This window comes from Falco naumanni, chromosome W (genome assembly GCF_017639655.2).
Source record: "Falco naumanni isolate bFalNau1 chromosome W, bFalNau1.pat, whole genome shotgun sequence".
Classification (NCBI taxonomy): domain Eukaryota; kingdom Metazoa; phylum Chordata; class Aves; order Falconiformes; family Falconidae; genus Falco; species Falco naumanni.
The window spans coordinates 25,883,950-25,899,030 of record NC_054079.1 but is presented as its reverse complement, the minus strand read 5'-3'; the positions used below and the strand labels follow the sequence as shown (position 1 = coordinate 25,899,030).

The following is a 15,081-nucleotide window of genomic DNA, read 5'->3' as shown; positions in this document are numbered from 1 at the left end:
ATCTCGGAATGAAGAACTTATCGACACCAATGTTATGAAGATAAGCAGACACTTCTTTATTAATGGCTGGGTGAGTGAGCGAGTCCACTCACAATCAACGCACGCCAGGTCTCAAAATCAGACACCATATATAGAACTTATTCATACATATTCATTAAGTAGTCATGCATAACCATGATATTTCCCGTAAATCATTAACATATTCTCCTCCTATATCTGATTCTGCGCAGTAGAGCTTAGAAAGGTCTAGAAATGGGTGTGGGGTACGATTTGGGTAGGTGGTATATGAGTCGGTGGTCGCGATCTCCCCCTGCCGGAATTACCTTTTACTAAAGTTCATGGTTTCTTGGCAGGCACCTACAAGCTGTTCCAGTCGACTCTCCCCAGTTCCCATTAATCTCATATTCTGACATTTCAATACACCTCTGCATACAGAAGACTGGTCAAATACAAAGAAACCTTTCAAACCCTAAAGTTATTACCTAAGTTTTAACAATGGTTCCAGCCCCTTCTTCTAGCCTTGGTACAGGACGTACAGAAGATCTCATAGCAGCTTTTACTGTGCAACTATAAGTTTCATTAAAAATATTTCTTATCCTTCTTTTTTTCAATTTTATAAAATGATTTTATAAAATCAATTAATCAATCTAATATAATCAATCAATCTTAACTTATTAACAAATCGATAACATTTCCCCCCTTTGAAAGTGTTGAAAATCATTATTTCAATACTTTCACATTATTCATATATCTTTTGTTTCAACATATTTTGGTGATGGATCATATCTTGGTGAAATAGTTGGTACTTCTCTCATAATCATACGATTCACTGCAATTCTATTGGTAAACTATTTCTTCAGACATGCTTATACTAGCATGCTCATCAAAAAGACAACTAGTAACAGAAACAAAGTCTTAATTATAGATTGTATCCAAGAGCTCAAATTCCATCCCAGTTTGTTAAAAATTTTCCCAAGCCAATCTTCTGACATATCCTTTTGAATTGTTTCAGTTTCTTTTTCAATTTTTCCCAATAGGTCTAGATCATGTTCCACATCCTGAGTGACATTTGGAATGTGGATACAACAATGGTCCAATTTATCCTTGAGATATCCACATACTCCATGTTCTTTAAGTAGGAGCATATCTAGTGCCATTCTATTTGTAAAGTCATTCTGGAGGTCGCCTGTAATTATATATTCAATTCCTTAAACCCCTTTTTGTTAACGTTTGCTAATTTTTCCACTTGACCAGCTAACTGATAGAGCCATGCTCTGTTTCTATATGAAGCTGTAGGATTTAAAAGTGATTCAAGTGCCCAACCAGTTTTCACTCCTATAAATGGTTCATTCCAAATATCATCATTTATCTCAGATCTCTTTATTCGTTTCAATTCTAAATTCTCTAAGGATCCTTTAAATGGTGATTTCTTTCAAATTGGACACAATGTTGGCATGCCTAAAGTAATTTGTTTCACCTTACCATCTAATGGTAAATGTGTGGTCCAGGTTCCATCACTTAATGCCCAAACTAAATGTCCTGGACTTCAAATAGTAGTTTTACTACAACTAAACAAAGTTCCTTTCCTAACTGTAAAAGTGCTGGTCAAATTGAGAGTGTTCTTAAGACCTCGACAAAAACAACCATATTTTAAAACAGTGGCCTACAGAGGAATTCTTTGGATTACTAAGTCTGCATTACTGCAATCATACACTTTTTCACATTTCCACCATGGCACTATTTTATTTTCCTTCTCTCCCGATGAAGTTGACCTATCATTGACCCAGGGTAATACTGAAAAAACTTTTCCATCCCAGGTAAAACACCAAGAAGTTCTTGCCATATACTGAAAATGAGAAAATATGGACATAGACCATATAGAGTCCCATTGTTCTACTAATTGGGTGCCTTGGCCAGTTTTATTACACTTCCATTTCATGATACTTCTGCTCACATTGGTTTTAAGTTGTTCATCATAAGAACACCATCCTAACTGGAGATTTAGACCCCCAAGGAAGAAGAACTCAAGCTATGGCACTAAGCCGGGATCCTGTTATAAAATCATAATTCAATAGTTTGTAAAAAAAAAAACAAACAAACAAAAAAAAAAACCAAAACAATCTGTTTCTTTACCTGGCGACTTCCACTGTTTTCTAATAACCTTTACTTGTTCATACCATTGAGTTACTGGCCTTTGTTCACAATAGGTGGTTTCATTTTTATGTTCCAGATTATTCCATGGGGAATTTTAACTATGAATCTCACTAGATTCACCTACTGCCCTCGATATTGGCAAACAAGCAGTGATCTGCGTGACATTTTGTAAATTGGCAAATTCTTTAATCAATCCTACCAACAAATTTTCCTCTGCCATTTGTTTGGGAATGTCAATCACTTGTTCTCTTTCTATTTGTCTTTTGTTCCTGTCCACCAAGTCAGCCCATGATCCCACCAACACTACCGACCAAAGGAAAATCCAAAAACCAATCATAACCTGATATGAAAAATTAGTCATGTTTCAAAGTCAATTTTTAACTCTCTGGGTCACGATTCACAGTCTTCCACGGAGTAGATGCTTTCTTCACGGTGCTTTCTTCACTCAAGTATAATGTATCCAAGCATCCGATTCTGCAATTTTGATAGCTGTAAAAGTGGTTAACAGTATCTGGAAGGTCCTCTCCAGTGCTCCTGCAAAGGTTCGGAGGTCCAAGTCTTCACATAGACATAGTCTCCTGGTTGGAAATCATGCACTGAATTTTCCAGGGATAAAGGTCTATTCCAAATTCCTACACTCCAGATCACAGCCAAAGTTTTCCTTAGAAAAAGCAAATAGTTATACACATCTTGTTTTCCTTTTACATGTATGTTTAGATTTGGTTCTGGAGACTCATATGGTTTTCCATATAATAATTCATAAGGACTGACTGAGGTTCCACTCTTTGGCTGTACCCTGATTCATAATAATGCCAATGAAAGTGCCTGAGGCCACTTTAGACTGGTTTCTTGACAAATTTTACTTATTTGTTGTTTCAAAGTTTGATTCATCCTCTCCACTTTTCCACTAAATTGTGGTCTCCAAGACGCATGCAAATCCCAATTAATACCCAACACTTTGCTAACACTTTGGACTACTTCAGCAACAAAGTGTGGACCTCTGTCAGAGGAAATTCCAATAGGAACTCCAAATCTCGGAATTATTTCTTGTAATAACCACTTCACAACCTCTTTTTGCTTGTGTGGTGCGACAGGGAAGGGCTTCTGGCCATCCTGTAAAAGTATCAACCCTTACCAGGATGTACCGGTACCCATTTTGTCTGGGTAATTCTGAAAAATCTACTTGCCAATAATCTCCAGGTTCTGTACCAGATTTCAGTCTACCCATTTGAACCTTTTTCTTAATCACTGGATTATTTTTCAAACATACTTCACACTTTGCAGTTACCATTTTAGCTATTCCCAACATCTTAACTGATATTACTTGCTTTCGTAAAGATGTTACTAAGGCTTCTGCTCCCCAGTGACATTCTTGATGCCTTGTTTGAATTCTCTCTCTCATTAAAAGAGGTGGAATTACTACCTGTCCATTAGGAATTATCCACCATCCAGCTAAGTTTTTTCTTAGCATTTAATAACTGACCCAATTTGTCATCTTCCTCTGAATACCTCGGTTTTTCCCTAGGAAGGGTTACTGTTTTAGAAGGAATTATTGCCATTTGCGATGCTTGTTTCTTTGCTACCTTTTTTGCTGTTTTATCAGCTAAATTATTTCCAACTATTATTTTTGTATTTCCAATCTGAAGTGCTTCACAGTGCATCATTGCTACTTGATCCGGCTTTTGAACTGCTTGCAATAATCGTAAAATTTCTGTTTGATGCTTAATGTTTGATCCTTGAGAGGACAATAACCCCCTCTCTTTCCACAAAGCTCCATGGACAATCAATCTTAACTTATTAACAAATCGATAACACTCCTACTTCTGAGTCTGCCAAATCTGTAAAAAAAAAAAAAATATCCAAGTATTCTGTCTTGAGTTAGACTAGAGGTGTAACATCCCTTTAAAATGGTTTGCATGCAAAATATCTGTTGTGGAAATTAATTTTAAATAGAAAATCCAATTCCAACACACACAGTCCCAGGTAGATCACCAACAAATCCCAAATCCGCAATTTTGAGGCCCAACAAATACTGCTATCACTTGAACTACAAGAGCAAGCATCTCCCTCACCCCACACAAACACCAACTAGCCAAAAGAGGACTGCAAGGAAACACTTCAACAAAACACTGACCCAAAGCTCCAGAAGTCTATTAACACTGTAAAGGGAGCACTATCCTTTAACTACAGATCATTGGCAGCCATCACAATGCAGCAGAACAGAAAACTGCGTGCAGCCAAAATGCAGAATGTTCCTCCTGATCCAAGCACACGGGTAGGTGGTCTGTACCTCATTTGGAGTTTAGTTCTAGGGTTCTTCCTCCTCATGAAAAAAAATCATGTTTCTGCTACTACAGCATTATCCATACTATTCCTTATTTAAGATCAATTTTTTTTTTAATTAAAAAAAAACCCAACAAAAACCCCAAATTAATTTGCTGTTTGAGACCTCTGTTTCATACCAGTGAAACATATCAAGCCCTGTTAGTTTTAACCTGCAGCTTCTCAAACCAGTAGTGTACTGGAAAAACCTCTGAATCAGGAAGACAACACCAAGTAAACTCACACTGGAACACTGCTTTAACTACTTTCTGCTTCCCTCCCCCCAAAAAAGTCTTTAATTCTTACAGGTATCTGATATTTTCCACAATTCTAAAAGAAAGAGAAGAGTTTTTTTACCCTGTTTGTCCCTGGAACTATCAACACTTGAAAACATATTTTCACATTTTTCCCAGCTCTAGATGTCTCATTTTTTAAATGTGAATAAATTCCTACCTTACAATAACAAAATCTACTGAAAAAGCCTAAGGGATAGTTAGAGTAATTTTACCTTCTCACTCTTTCCCTGGTTTCAAGAATACCTGGAAGAAAATTTCTAGTAATCTCCCATATCAGCATTTTTCTAAACATAGTAAAATTACGTTAATTTTGTTCTTTAAGCAGCTTTGTAATTTATGATGCAGCGAAATTGACAGTAGCTAAAGCTTTTGCATCTTTCACAGAGCAGTGGGCTTCTCCATGAACGTCCCAGAAAGGGGTCTAGTTTAGATACAAGGATAGCAAAAACTTTACTCGACTAGAGCTCTCCAAATTATCTCCCTACCACAAGCACCCCTACTCTGTCAAGGGAGCTGTTAGACAACAGGGAAGAGCAGAAACTGAAAGCAATAGACAGAAACTTTGAGGTAGAATATGACAATGTTGAATGAATCCTATTGGAAACATTCATTTTTGAAATTAATAGCTAGTGAGCATTCTTGCAAAACAAAGTTCAGGTTAGTTGTTGAGCCTCAGCCATTGCAACATCCATATTGTTGTAATATTTAAGGCTACCAGTTTTGCTCAGTTCTTTCGCTTTTCCACCGCTGACTTTCACAGTTTACAGCACTTTCTTTCTTCCTTTAACTTGCCATTGCTTATTTAATAAATTCAGAGACCAGACTGCTTCATGATGCCAAAAAAATATGCTCATGTCATATCAGAGAAGTATTTGTTTCCAAACATAAAAAAGCAGTCCATACTTGACTGATATATGTAAACACATGCATTTGTACATACTGTAGTTCAAAAGATAAAGTTCATTTTTATGAGCTAAAACATATCCAATCCAACACTTCTATTATTATTAAAAAAATCTGTTAATACCTTAGGAAGTTTTGCTCATGTCACAAACTGAAGGAAGCAGAGAGGAAAGAATTAAGATCATAAAAAAAACCCCAACCCTGAGAGCAGCGAGAAAATCCTCAGGAGTGCACAGCTGCCATTCAGTCATTTAAGCAAATAAAAAAAATTAATGCACTAATAAAGTGAATAGTAAGGATGAGTAAATTAAAATCTACTCCACTGACACAAAAGTAAGGAATAAGAGATCCACAGATTTATTTTTTTCCTGTTAAATCAGATATTTAGCAGCTCTACTCTGTTCATATCTACCATATAAAAGGATGTTTTAAACTAAAAAAAAAAATATTTATATTTAGCTTGTTATTCCAAGAACTCAGTCTTGAAACATGACATTTTTAAACATCGTAAGTCCATGATTCATAGGCAACCCTAAATCTTTACAAAGATAGATTTATTTTGCTCTGCTCACTTCTATGACAAATTTTTAGTTTAGCTTTCTTTATATTAAATCCACGTATCTCCCTGACTTGCAGAAAAAAAAAGGCATATTTAACTGAACAGCTCTGTCAAAGAGATTACTTTCTTATTTGGCATTTAACAATACTGTGCAATAAGCTAGGCACTACAGGTTTTTCTGTCAACATATACTTGAAGTATATTAGACTGTTAAAATTTTAATGAGCCAGAAAAGGGCAAGTGAAGTCTTATGCTACAGAAAGATTTATTAGCAAATGTATTAAGCATATTAAAAAAAGCTGCTGAGACACAACCCTGACTCAATGAGCTAAAAAGTTAACCATAACCTGCAATAATCAATATGCTTTTTAGGCCAACATCATATTCACATACAAGTTTAAGATGCAACAAATCCCAGCAATTTGAATAACAAGTCCACATGAACATGATAACAGCAAAAAAGGACATAAGTCTTCACTTTGAACAATGTCAAGATAATTGTAAAACAGAGACAAACAGATGTTCTTCATGATCTACAAACCACTGGAAGACTTTCTGTTGTGATCACAGTCACATGAAGCTTCATTTCCTTAATTCTAAAACACATTTTTGTTTACTAACATTGAAAAGAAAGATCCAAAAGCATTCAAGAATTCAAGGGAGAGGAAGAGTAGAAAACTAAGTGATTATTCATTTCCAACATAGAAAATATTTTCCTTTATGCATCTTTCCCTATTCTAGTCTTAGTGCAGATGATACAAAACTGGGATGAGTGGCTGATTCACCAGAAGGCTGTGCCACCATTCAGTGATACCTGGACAAGCTGGAGAATTGGGTGGAGAGGAACCTAATGAAGTTCAACAAAGGCAAGCATAAGGTCCTGCACCTAGGAACAACCCCATGCACCAGTACAGGCTAGGGGTTGACCTGCTGGGGGGCAGCTCTGCGGAGAAGGACCTGGGAATTCTGGTGGGCAGCAAGTTGACCACAAGCCAGCAGTGTGCCCTTGAGGCCAAGGCAGCCAGTGGGATCCTGGGGTGCTTTAGGAGGAACATGGCCAGCAGGTCGAGGGAGGTTATCCTCCCCCTCTACTCTGCTCTTGTGGGACCACACCTGAAGTGCTGTGTCCAGTTCTGAGCTCCCCACTTCAAGAGAGACAGGGAACTACTGGAAAGGGTCCAGTGGAGGGCTGCAAAGATTATTAGGGGACTGGCACCTCTCCCTTATGAGGAAAGGCTGAGATGGGCCTGTTTAGCCTGGAGAAGGGAAGACCGAGAGGGGATCTTATCAACGTCTACAAATATCTTAAGGGTGAACGTCAAGAGGATGGGGCCAGGCTCTTTTCAGTAGTGCCCAGCAACAGGACAAGGAGCAAAAGGCACAAGCTACAACACCAAAAGTTCCATCTGAATATGAGGAAGAACTTCTTTACTTTGAGGGTGACAGAGCACTGGAACAGGCTGCCCAGAGAGGTTGTGGAGTCTTATTCTCTGGAGACATTCAAAACCCACCTGGATGCAGTCCTGCGCAACCTGTTCTAGGTTAACCTGCTTTAGCAGCAAGTTGGACTAGACGACCTCCAGAGGTCCCTACCAACCCTGACCATTCTGTGAAAATGTATCAATTTAGAACTACGTTTTATAGCCATTATTAAATAAGTATGATGAAAAATCTTGTAAAAAGATAGCTAGACACACTTAATCTCTTACTGGAAAAAACATTCACATTATGAGACTAGAAGAATATTTTTGGGTGTCAGTCTCCTAAAGAACACATGAGTAATTTCACCCCTATTTACCACAAGGAATACTGAAACAATGAACTTACCTTTAACACTTTTTCTGTTAACATCAGCTCCTTTTTCAAGTAAATACTGAGCAATTTCTTTGTGGCCTTTGTAACATGAGATCATCAAGCACGTATGCCCATGACGGTTTGATACTTCCAAGTCTGCTTTGTGCTCCACAAGATATTTTACTATTTCCAGGTGACCATCAAAACAGGCAGCTCTAAGCGGAGTTGAACTTGTTAGAGTTGTGTTATTGACAGATGCACCATGATCTAACAGACACTGAACCACCTTCAAGTGGCCAGCAGCTGATGCTGCCCATAATGGCGGAGCTCCCTCAATGGTCTCACCATCAAAATTAACTGAACCACCAATTTCTATAGAAGCAGAGCAATAGTCCAACAAGTATTCCACCATGTCAACGTGCCCATAACGGGCTGCCATCAAAAGTGGTGTGGCACCATTGGTTTTTTCTGAGATTAGTAAGGCCACCTCTTCTCTAGTTTTGCTTGCAAGTAACTTGGAAAGGAGCCGCAGCTTGCCATCACAAGCTGCATTGAACACTGCTGTCTTTAAATCCATTTAGTCTGTACCTCTTTCTTGAAGGATACAGACCTGCTTTTTTCAGAGTCACAAACAAAAGCTTATTAGAAACACACAGCCCAAACAGAGTATCCCCAACTTTTTCTCAGATCAGGCAGATGGGACAACATGGAGACTCTAAACGAGGTCCTGACAAAGCACAGGCTGCACTTGGTAACTCTGCAAAAGAAAAGAATTCTGAATGTTTTTACTTTCTACTTCTCAAATAAGTACATACAATTACATTTTTTCTACAGTTATACTCAAACCACTGGTGGTGGTGCACCAATGTCCAGCTGACTTCCATGGGACTTCTCTAGACTGCACAGTGCCCCTTAAGGAAAGATGTTGAGCAGAAAGCCAGATCCTAGGAGTGCAGTATCCATACCATTGGCACGAAAACACTTTCCCCTCACAACATAACAAACCCTACACTTGTATCAACTTCTGCTTTTAAGCACAGCCTAAACAAAGAACCATTAGCGCCCACCCACCCCCACTCCCCCCATCCCCCCTCAGGTTCTCTGCGGAGGCCCATGCTCACAGACACACACGACCCCGTGTTATCTCCACCCTACTGGCAAGGGAACAAGTTCAGAACCTGACCAGAAAGACACCCTTGTCAGAGTAGTTTGATTTAGTATCAGACACCAAAAACCTGAACTTTCCCTTCCACCACAACCACCCTCAGCCTACCCAAAGCCCCGCCCCCTCCCCTCCAAATCTACTCCTTCAAGACAACACCGTATTTGCCTCCCACCCCAAAGCCACCTACACACCCCTCTCCCCCCCCAGGATTACCCCCGATGCCTCTCTTCAGATCGTCCCCCTCTTTTCCACTCCAAGTCCAATAACCACTCGCCCCCCAAGCTCACTCCCTAACCTGGGCAACCCTCCCCATACCACCTCAGGGTCCCCAAAAAACCCTTCCCAGCTTCCTCAGAGCCGCTCCCCACACAACGGCCGCGACAGGACGGCCTCCACCGCCTGCCCAGAACCGGAGGCAGCAACAGCGCCATCGCCCACGGAAAACATATTTGTGAGGAAGGACCCAAGGGTGCGGGCTACCTCCCCAGAACACCAACGGCGCTCTCACGCCGAAGTCACCCTCACAAGGAAATACCCACCATCTCCCGCACTCCGTCCAGCTCTTTCACGACAAACCTATCCCCACAGCAACTAGCCTCCACCACTAGCCCAACATCTGGGCACAGCGGAACCTACCAAACACATCCCGGCCACCACCAGGCCCAATGAGAAACACACCTAAGCGCCGCCAGCCACTCGGAGCAGGACAGGAGGTGGGACTACGCAGCCGCTCAAGCTACACCGAGAGCGGGGCGGTGCTGGCGATGTGGTAGCTGTCCGCTAGGGGGGTGAGCGAGTTTCCTGGCACCGCCCTCCGCTATAGTGTGAGTGGACTGACAGAACGTAGCGGGGAGGAGGTATGGTTTGGTTAGCTGTGGTATGGGGACAAGATAGGGGGTGTCCTTTTCCCCAGACTGTGCCTTATTTTCCTTTCTCTAAAGTAAAACAAAGGGCGGAACAGCGCTACAGCGGAGCATGCACAGGTGGGGAGAGATGTCGCAGGGGTGAGGGGACAGCGGGGGGCGCACGGTACCGGGGGAGGGGCGCTTCCGTGGAGAGCAGTAAAACCCCGCAGGACTGCAGGAGGAAAACCCTCACGGCTGGCCACGTGTGGATCTGCTTAGCAGATCCGGGCAATAAACCCATCCCTTGCAGAGGGATGCAAAACCAGCCCAGTCTGGAGAAAAAAAAAGTGGGCGTTTTCTCCTCAGAAATAGATCAGTTTACTGCTAAATTGAACAGGGTAATTAGATGCTCCTTCATTTAGTGGGAAAGGCAGCCATGAAGGCTTGCAGTGCCAGCAGCTCAGAGACAGACCTGTTCACCTGTGATGTAGGCCAGAGTGAGGATCTGGTGTGGGGGCTCCAGTGCCTTCCTGTGCCTATGGGGAGGGATGGGAGCCCCAATGCCCTTGTCATGAAAATTCACAACTGGCCTGTGCTGACTGAGGAGAGGGGCCAGGATGCAAAGTAAAGAATTACAAGGGTAAATATTTACTCACACACATGAGGTGTCTCAGCCAGATTGGGGCACCACAAATGTGGTTTTACGCAGGGCTCTTATACCCTTCAAATGTTCACGTACAACATGATTTGACTAATCACTAACACACAAGTTGCAATTTAAGATGGACAAGTATTGAAATACAGCAATATTGATTAGTTTTCAACGGCTCACCTCTCACAATGTTATAGGTCGCAGGTTTTCCCGCTTGTCTCAGCTACATTGGGCACCAGTTGTAGTCAGTCCAACTCAGCCTCACATGGGGCACCAATTGTTGCAGCACAAACTAGCAGGCTGCAACAAGGCTTTTACTGTCAGTCAGATTCTACTGTCCATGCTGTTTCTCCTTCCTCCAGAGGCCGGGCCAGGACAGGCCAGTTGTGTTATTGACAGATGCACCATGATCTAACAGACACTGAACCACCTTCAAGTGGCCAGCAGCTGATGCTGCCCATAATGGCGGAGCTCCCTCAATGGTCTCACCATCAAAATTAACTGAACCACCAATTTCTATAGAAGCAGAGCAATAGTCCAACAAGTATTCCACCATGTCAACGTGCCCATAACGGGCTGCCATCAAAAGTGGTGTGGCACCATTGGTTTTTTCTGAGATTAGTAAGGCCACCTCTTCTCTAGTTTTGCTTGCAAGTAACTTGGAAAGGAGCCACAGCTTGCCATCATGAGCCATTAACTACTTAGCAGGAGCGAGCTACAGCTGCACATCATCCATGTCAATCAACCCCCTGCCATCCAGGCAAGGCCACAGCTGCATATTATCAATGCTAATCAACCCACTGCCTTCATTCCTCTACACACACACACTATCCGTTACTAATAATAGTAAAATTCTGCAAAGCAACTATGTGTTTGCAGCATTCTTGCTGCATGTCTATTGATCCAGATGTCCCTGTGTGGCATATGAAGGCACGGACCCCAAGTCAGTGAAGAAGTGAGATCATTTATAGCATACATAAGTGCTGGTTATATACAATCACTTATCTACCCAAGTTCTGCCCTGTTTTACATTCCTTTCCAATTCTCTTCCCCATCCCTCTGGGTGAGGGGGAGTGAGCGAGTAGCTGCGTGGTACTGGGTTGCCGGCTGGGGTTAAACCACGACAGGCAGCATAGCAGGAGAGGGGATGCCGGGTTGTAAAGTCTCATAGGCTCAATCACTGCACTGATAGCTCACAAGTCATGTAAAAGTTGCCACTTGCCACTCTTTTTTTGGTATTACAAAGACAGGAGTATTCCAAGGGCTAGTGGAGGGCACAATATGGCCTGCTTTGATTTGCTCCTGCACCAGTTCACGCAATTTGTGCAGCCTTTCTGTGCGCAAGGTCCACTGTTCCACCCACACCGGTGTATCTGTTTTCCAGGCGAGTTTAATCATTGGCTGCACCTCAGCGGCCCTTAGGACAGATTTGTCTTCAAGGTAACCGCCCATTGGCTCAACAAATCACGTCCCCACAGGGTGCAGGGGACTTGCATGACGTATGGAGTAATAGGTCCTCGTTGTTCTTCGGGGCCGAGTAATAAAACTGGTCAGGTGCTTTGTTTAGGTTAGCTGTATTCCCCCAACACCTACTATTGCTGATGTGGGGTCTTTCAAAGGCCACTCTTTCAGCCAGTCCAATTGCAAAACTACTGAAACATCAGCGCCAATGTCCACTAGGCCCAAAAAGGGTCTTCCCCTCAATATAACAGGTTAATAACGGTTGGTCGTGAGTAATTTGGTGTGCCCACATAATCTGTGGAAGGTTGGTGCTTGCCTTCTCCCTTTTGGACCCACATTTTGAAATAATTTGAAAAGCTGAGCTATTTTTTCTCCCTTTTGAATATGACACAGAGGGGATGGGGTCCAAGCCATAATCTTTATTTCACCAATGTAATTGGTGTCAATCACTCCAGGAAGTATAAACAGTCCTGAGTGAGTGACTGAAGAGTGTCCCAACAAAAGCGCGTTACAGTCATTCCCTAAGGGACCCCAGACTCTGGTTGGGAGCGAATGTACAGCGGTATCAGTGATTAAGATTGACTGGGAGACGGCCAAGTCCAGTCCAGCACTGCCACGGGTGGCTGGCCGGAGGTCTGAGGCCAACTGTCGAGAGTCGGCTGTTGTTGGACCGTCATTGCTGCCGGACTTTTTGTCTGGGCACGCGGCAGTTTCCCTGGTTTGGGCAAAGGGCATGGCCGTCCTGATGGAATTTAGAACGGCACTCATTGGCCCAGTGATGCCCTTTTTGGCAGCGTGGACAAGGTTTTAAGGAGTCTTGGGCCCATTTGATTTTTTCCTATCTCCTGCCCTACATTCCTTTTTGAAGTGATCTGCCTGACCACAATGAAAACAAGAGCCTCGTTGTGCAGTTGCCACTACCATTTGCTGTGGCAAGGCAGCAGCAAATATATCTGCACGATGGGTCTCGGTGCCAACATTCTGGCAAGCCCTTATCATATCTGCTAATACAGAGTTACAGTTCCGAAGCAGATGCAAAACTCTTTGACAATCCGCATTTGCATTCTCCACTGCGAGCTGCGTGAGAAGTAATTGTTTGGCTTCCTCTGACTCTACTTGTTGATCTATCACATTTTTTAGGCGATCTAAAAAGTCTGCATAAGGCTCTTGGGGACGCTTGACGGACAGACGCAAACAACTGTTCAGGCTTTCCCCCAGGGACCTTTCTTAAGGAGGCAAGAGCTATCCAGGTGGCTTGTTCAAGTGCCTCTCTAGGCAATTGTACCTGCGCTACCGCAGCAGAATATCTGCCCTCCCCCATCAGTTCATCCATACCTATATTTTTCATGTTCATTAAATTGTCCATTGTCTGCGTAGTAGCTTGGTCTCGGTACTCTATTATCCAAACTGTATACTGCATAGAGGTAAGCATCATGCGACACAATGCTTTCCAATCATATGGGGTCATAACATACCCTTCTGCAATAGCAGTGTACAAGTTCATGGTAAATGCCGATCTGAGTCCAAAATCTTTAACTGAGCATCTGAGTTCTTTTACAGCTTCTTACGGGAGTTGCTCCCACACAGTTGGTCGCCCTGCCTGGTACCGGATGGGGAATACACTGAGTAATTCCATATCTCCCTTTCACATAGCCTCCTTTCTGCACTGATCTAAAGCACCATAGTATACTTTGGACGACTCACCGGAATGTGACGACTCAGCTGGGTTTGCCCAAAGTGCAGGATCTGTGGGTGGGGGTGATTTTGGCTGTTTGGGTCCAGGCTTCTCGGTCAGAGGGTTAAATGGAACTGTGGGCTTGGTTGGAGGCACAGGGATTACACCTGCATCGTTATCATCTGGTGGGTAGAGATCTGGCTCCCTTTTCTGGATCTGCTAAGCCTGGGTGGAAAGGATCATCAGGCTCAGGATCGTTATGCAAAGACAGAAGATACTGTTCTTTATCTCTGCTTGCTTTTGATGAGGCTGTCATGCTATAATGCGGGAGTTTTGCTTCATTAACAGTCTTTAAGTGGCTAAGAGCCGAAAACACTTGCTGCCACTTTTTCAGCACACTCTTTGATTTCTTATCATTTTGCTGTCCCAATTCATCCCCGATATGTTTCCATACAGTGATATTCAGCGTGCCCTCTTTAGGGAACCAAGAACAATTGTCCCAAGCCCATGCCAAGAGGTTTACAAGGGATAGTTGAGACACATTGTCCCCATAAGTTTTTAAAATTTTCTGCAAAACATCCATATGATTTTTCTGTTCCCATGTTAATGATTGCCCCATGGTTCCCAGCTGCTCACTTGCTGTCTGGCTGTGGTGATGAGAGCTCTTGTGTATCCGTCTTCCCTTTTTCCCTTTTCCCTGGTTCAGCTGGGCTATGCCATCAGAATTGTAGTTTTTATCCCTCAAGTCCCTGTTTTGGTGCCATTTGTGGCGTATGAAGGCACGGACCCCAAGTCAGTGAAGAAGTGAGATCGTTTATTGCATACATAAGTGCTGGTTATATACAATCACTTATCTACCCAAGTTCTGCCCTGGAACGTGCCTACGTGCAGCAAAGCACCGGGAAATTTATCAATGTGTAGAAAAGCAGCTGCTCATTGCGAGCTGTTCACACGCTTGTGGTTTCACTGCCAAATTTGGCCGCTTATCTGTACACTAACAGTTCTGCCAAGTCAGCCTTGTTTCTCTACAAGGTCAACTTATTTTCATCCCTTACATATCAGCTCTATGTCACTAACTTAATCCTGCTATTATTAATATTAATGTATGCTTTATCTCTTTCAAAGGACAGTTAGAGATTTCTGTGAAATTACTCAGTTGCTAATGAGAGAGATGATTTAATGATGGGTCAATTTAAGCTCCAGTAGAGTACTTGCCATTTCATGTCATAAGCTGCTATAACTGGCATTCTGCCTT

The 15,081-nt window shown here is 42.5% G+C and overlaps 1 protein-coding gene across 3 annotated transcripts in view; it reads right to left on the bottom strand.

The window, feature by feature from the left end:
* The window catches only part of LOC121080335 (protein fem-1 homolog C-like), a 36,110-nt gene extending 25,923 nt beyond the window's left edge, over positions 1-10,187 (bottom strand). The window contains exons 1-2 of one of the 3 annotated variants that reach the window (XM_040578261.1): positions 9,733-10,187; positions 8,062-8,785 (exon numbers count right to left, since the gene is read on the bottom strand). In XM_040578261.1, coding sequence (XP_040434195.1) covers positions 8,062-8,605 — 544 coding nt within the window. In that variant the 5' untranslated portion in view covers positions 8,606-8,785; positions 9,733-10,187. The remainder of the gene's footprint in view (positions 1-8,061; positions 8,786-9,732) is intronic. The other 2 variants (XM_040578262.1, XM_040578263.1) reach the window with 2 other exon arrangements.
* Positions 10,188-15,081: the final 4,894 nt, after the last annotated feature.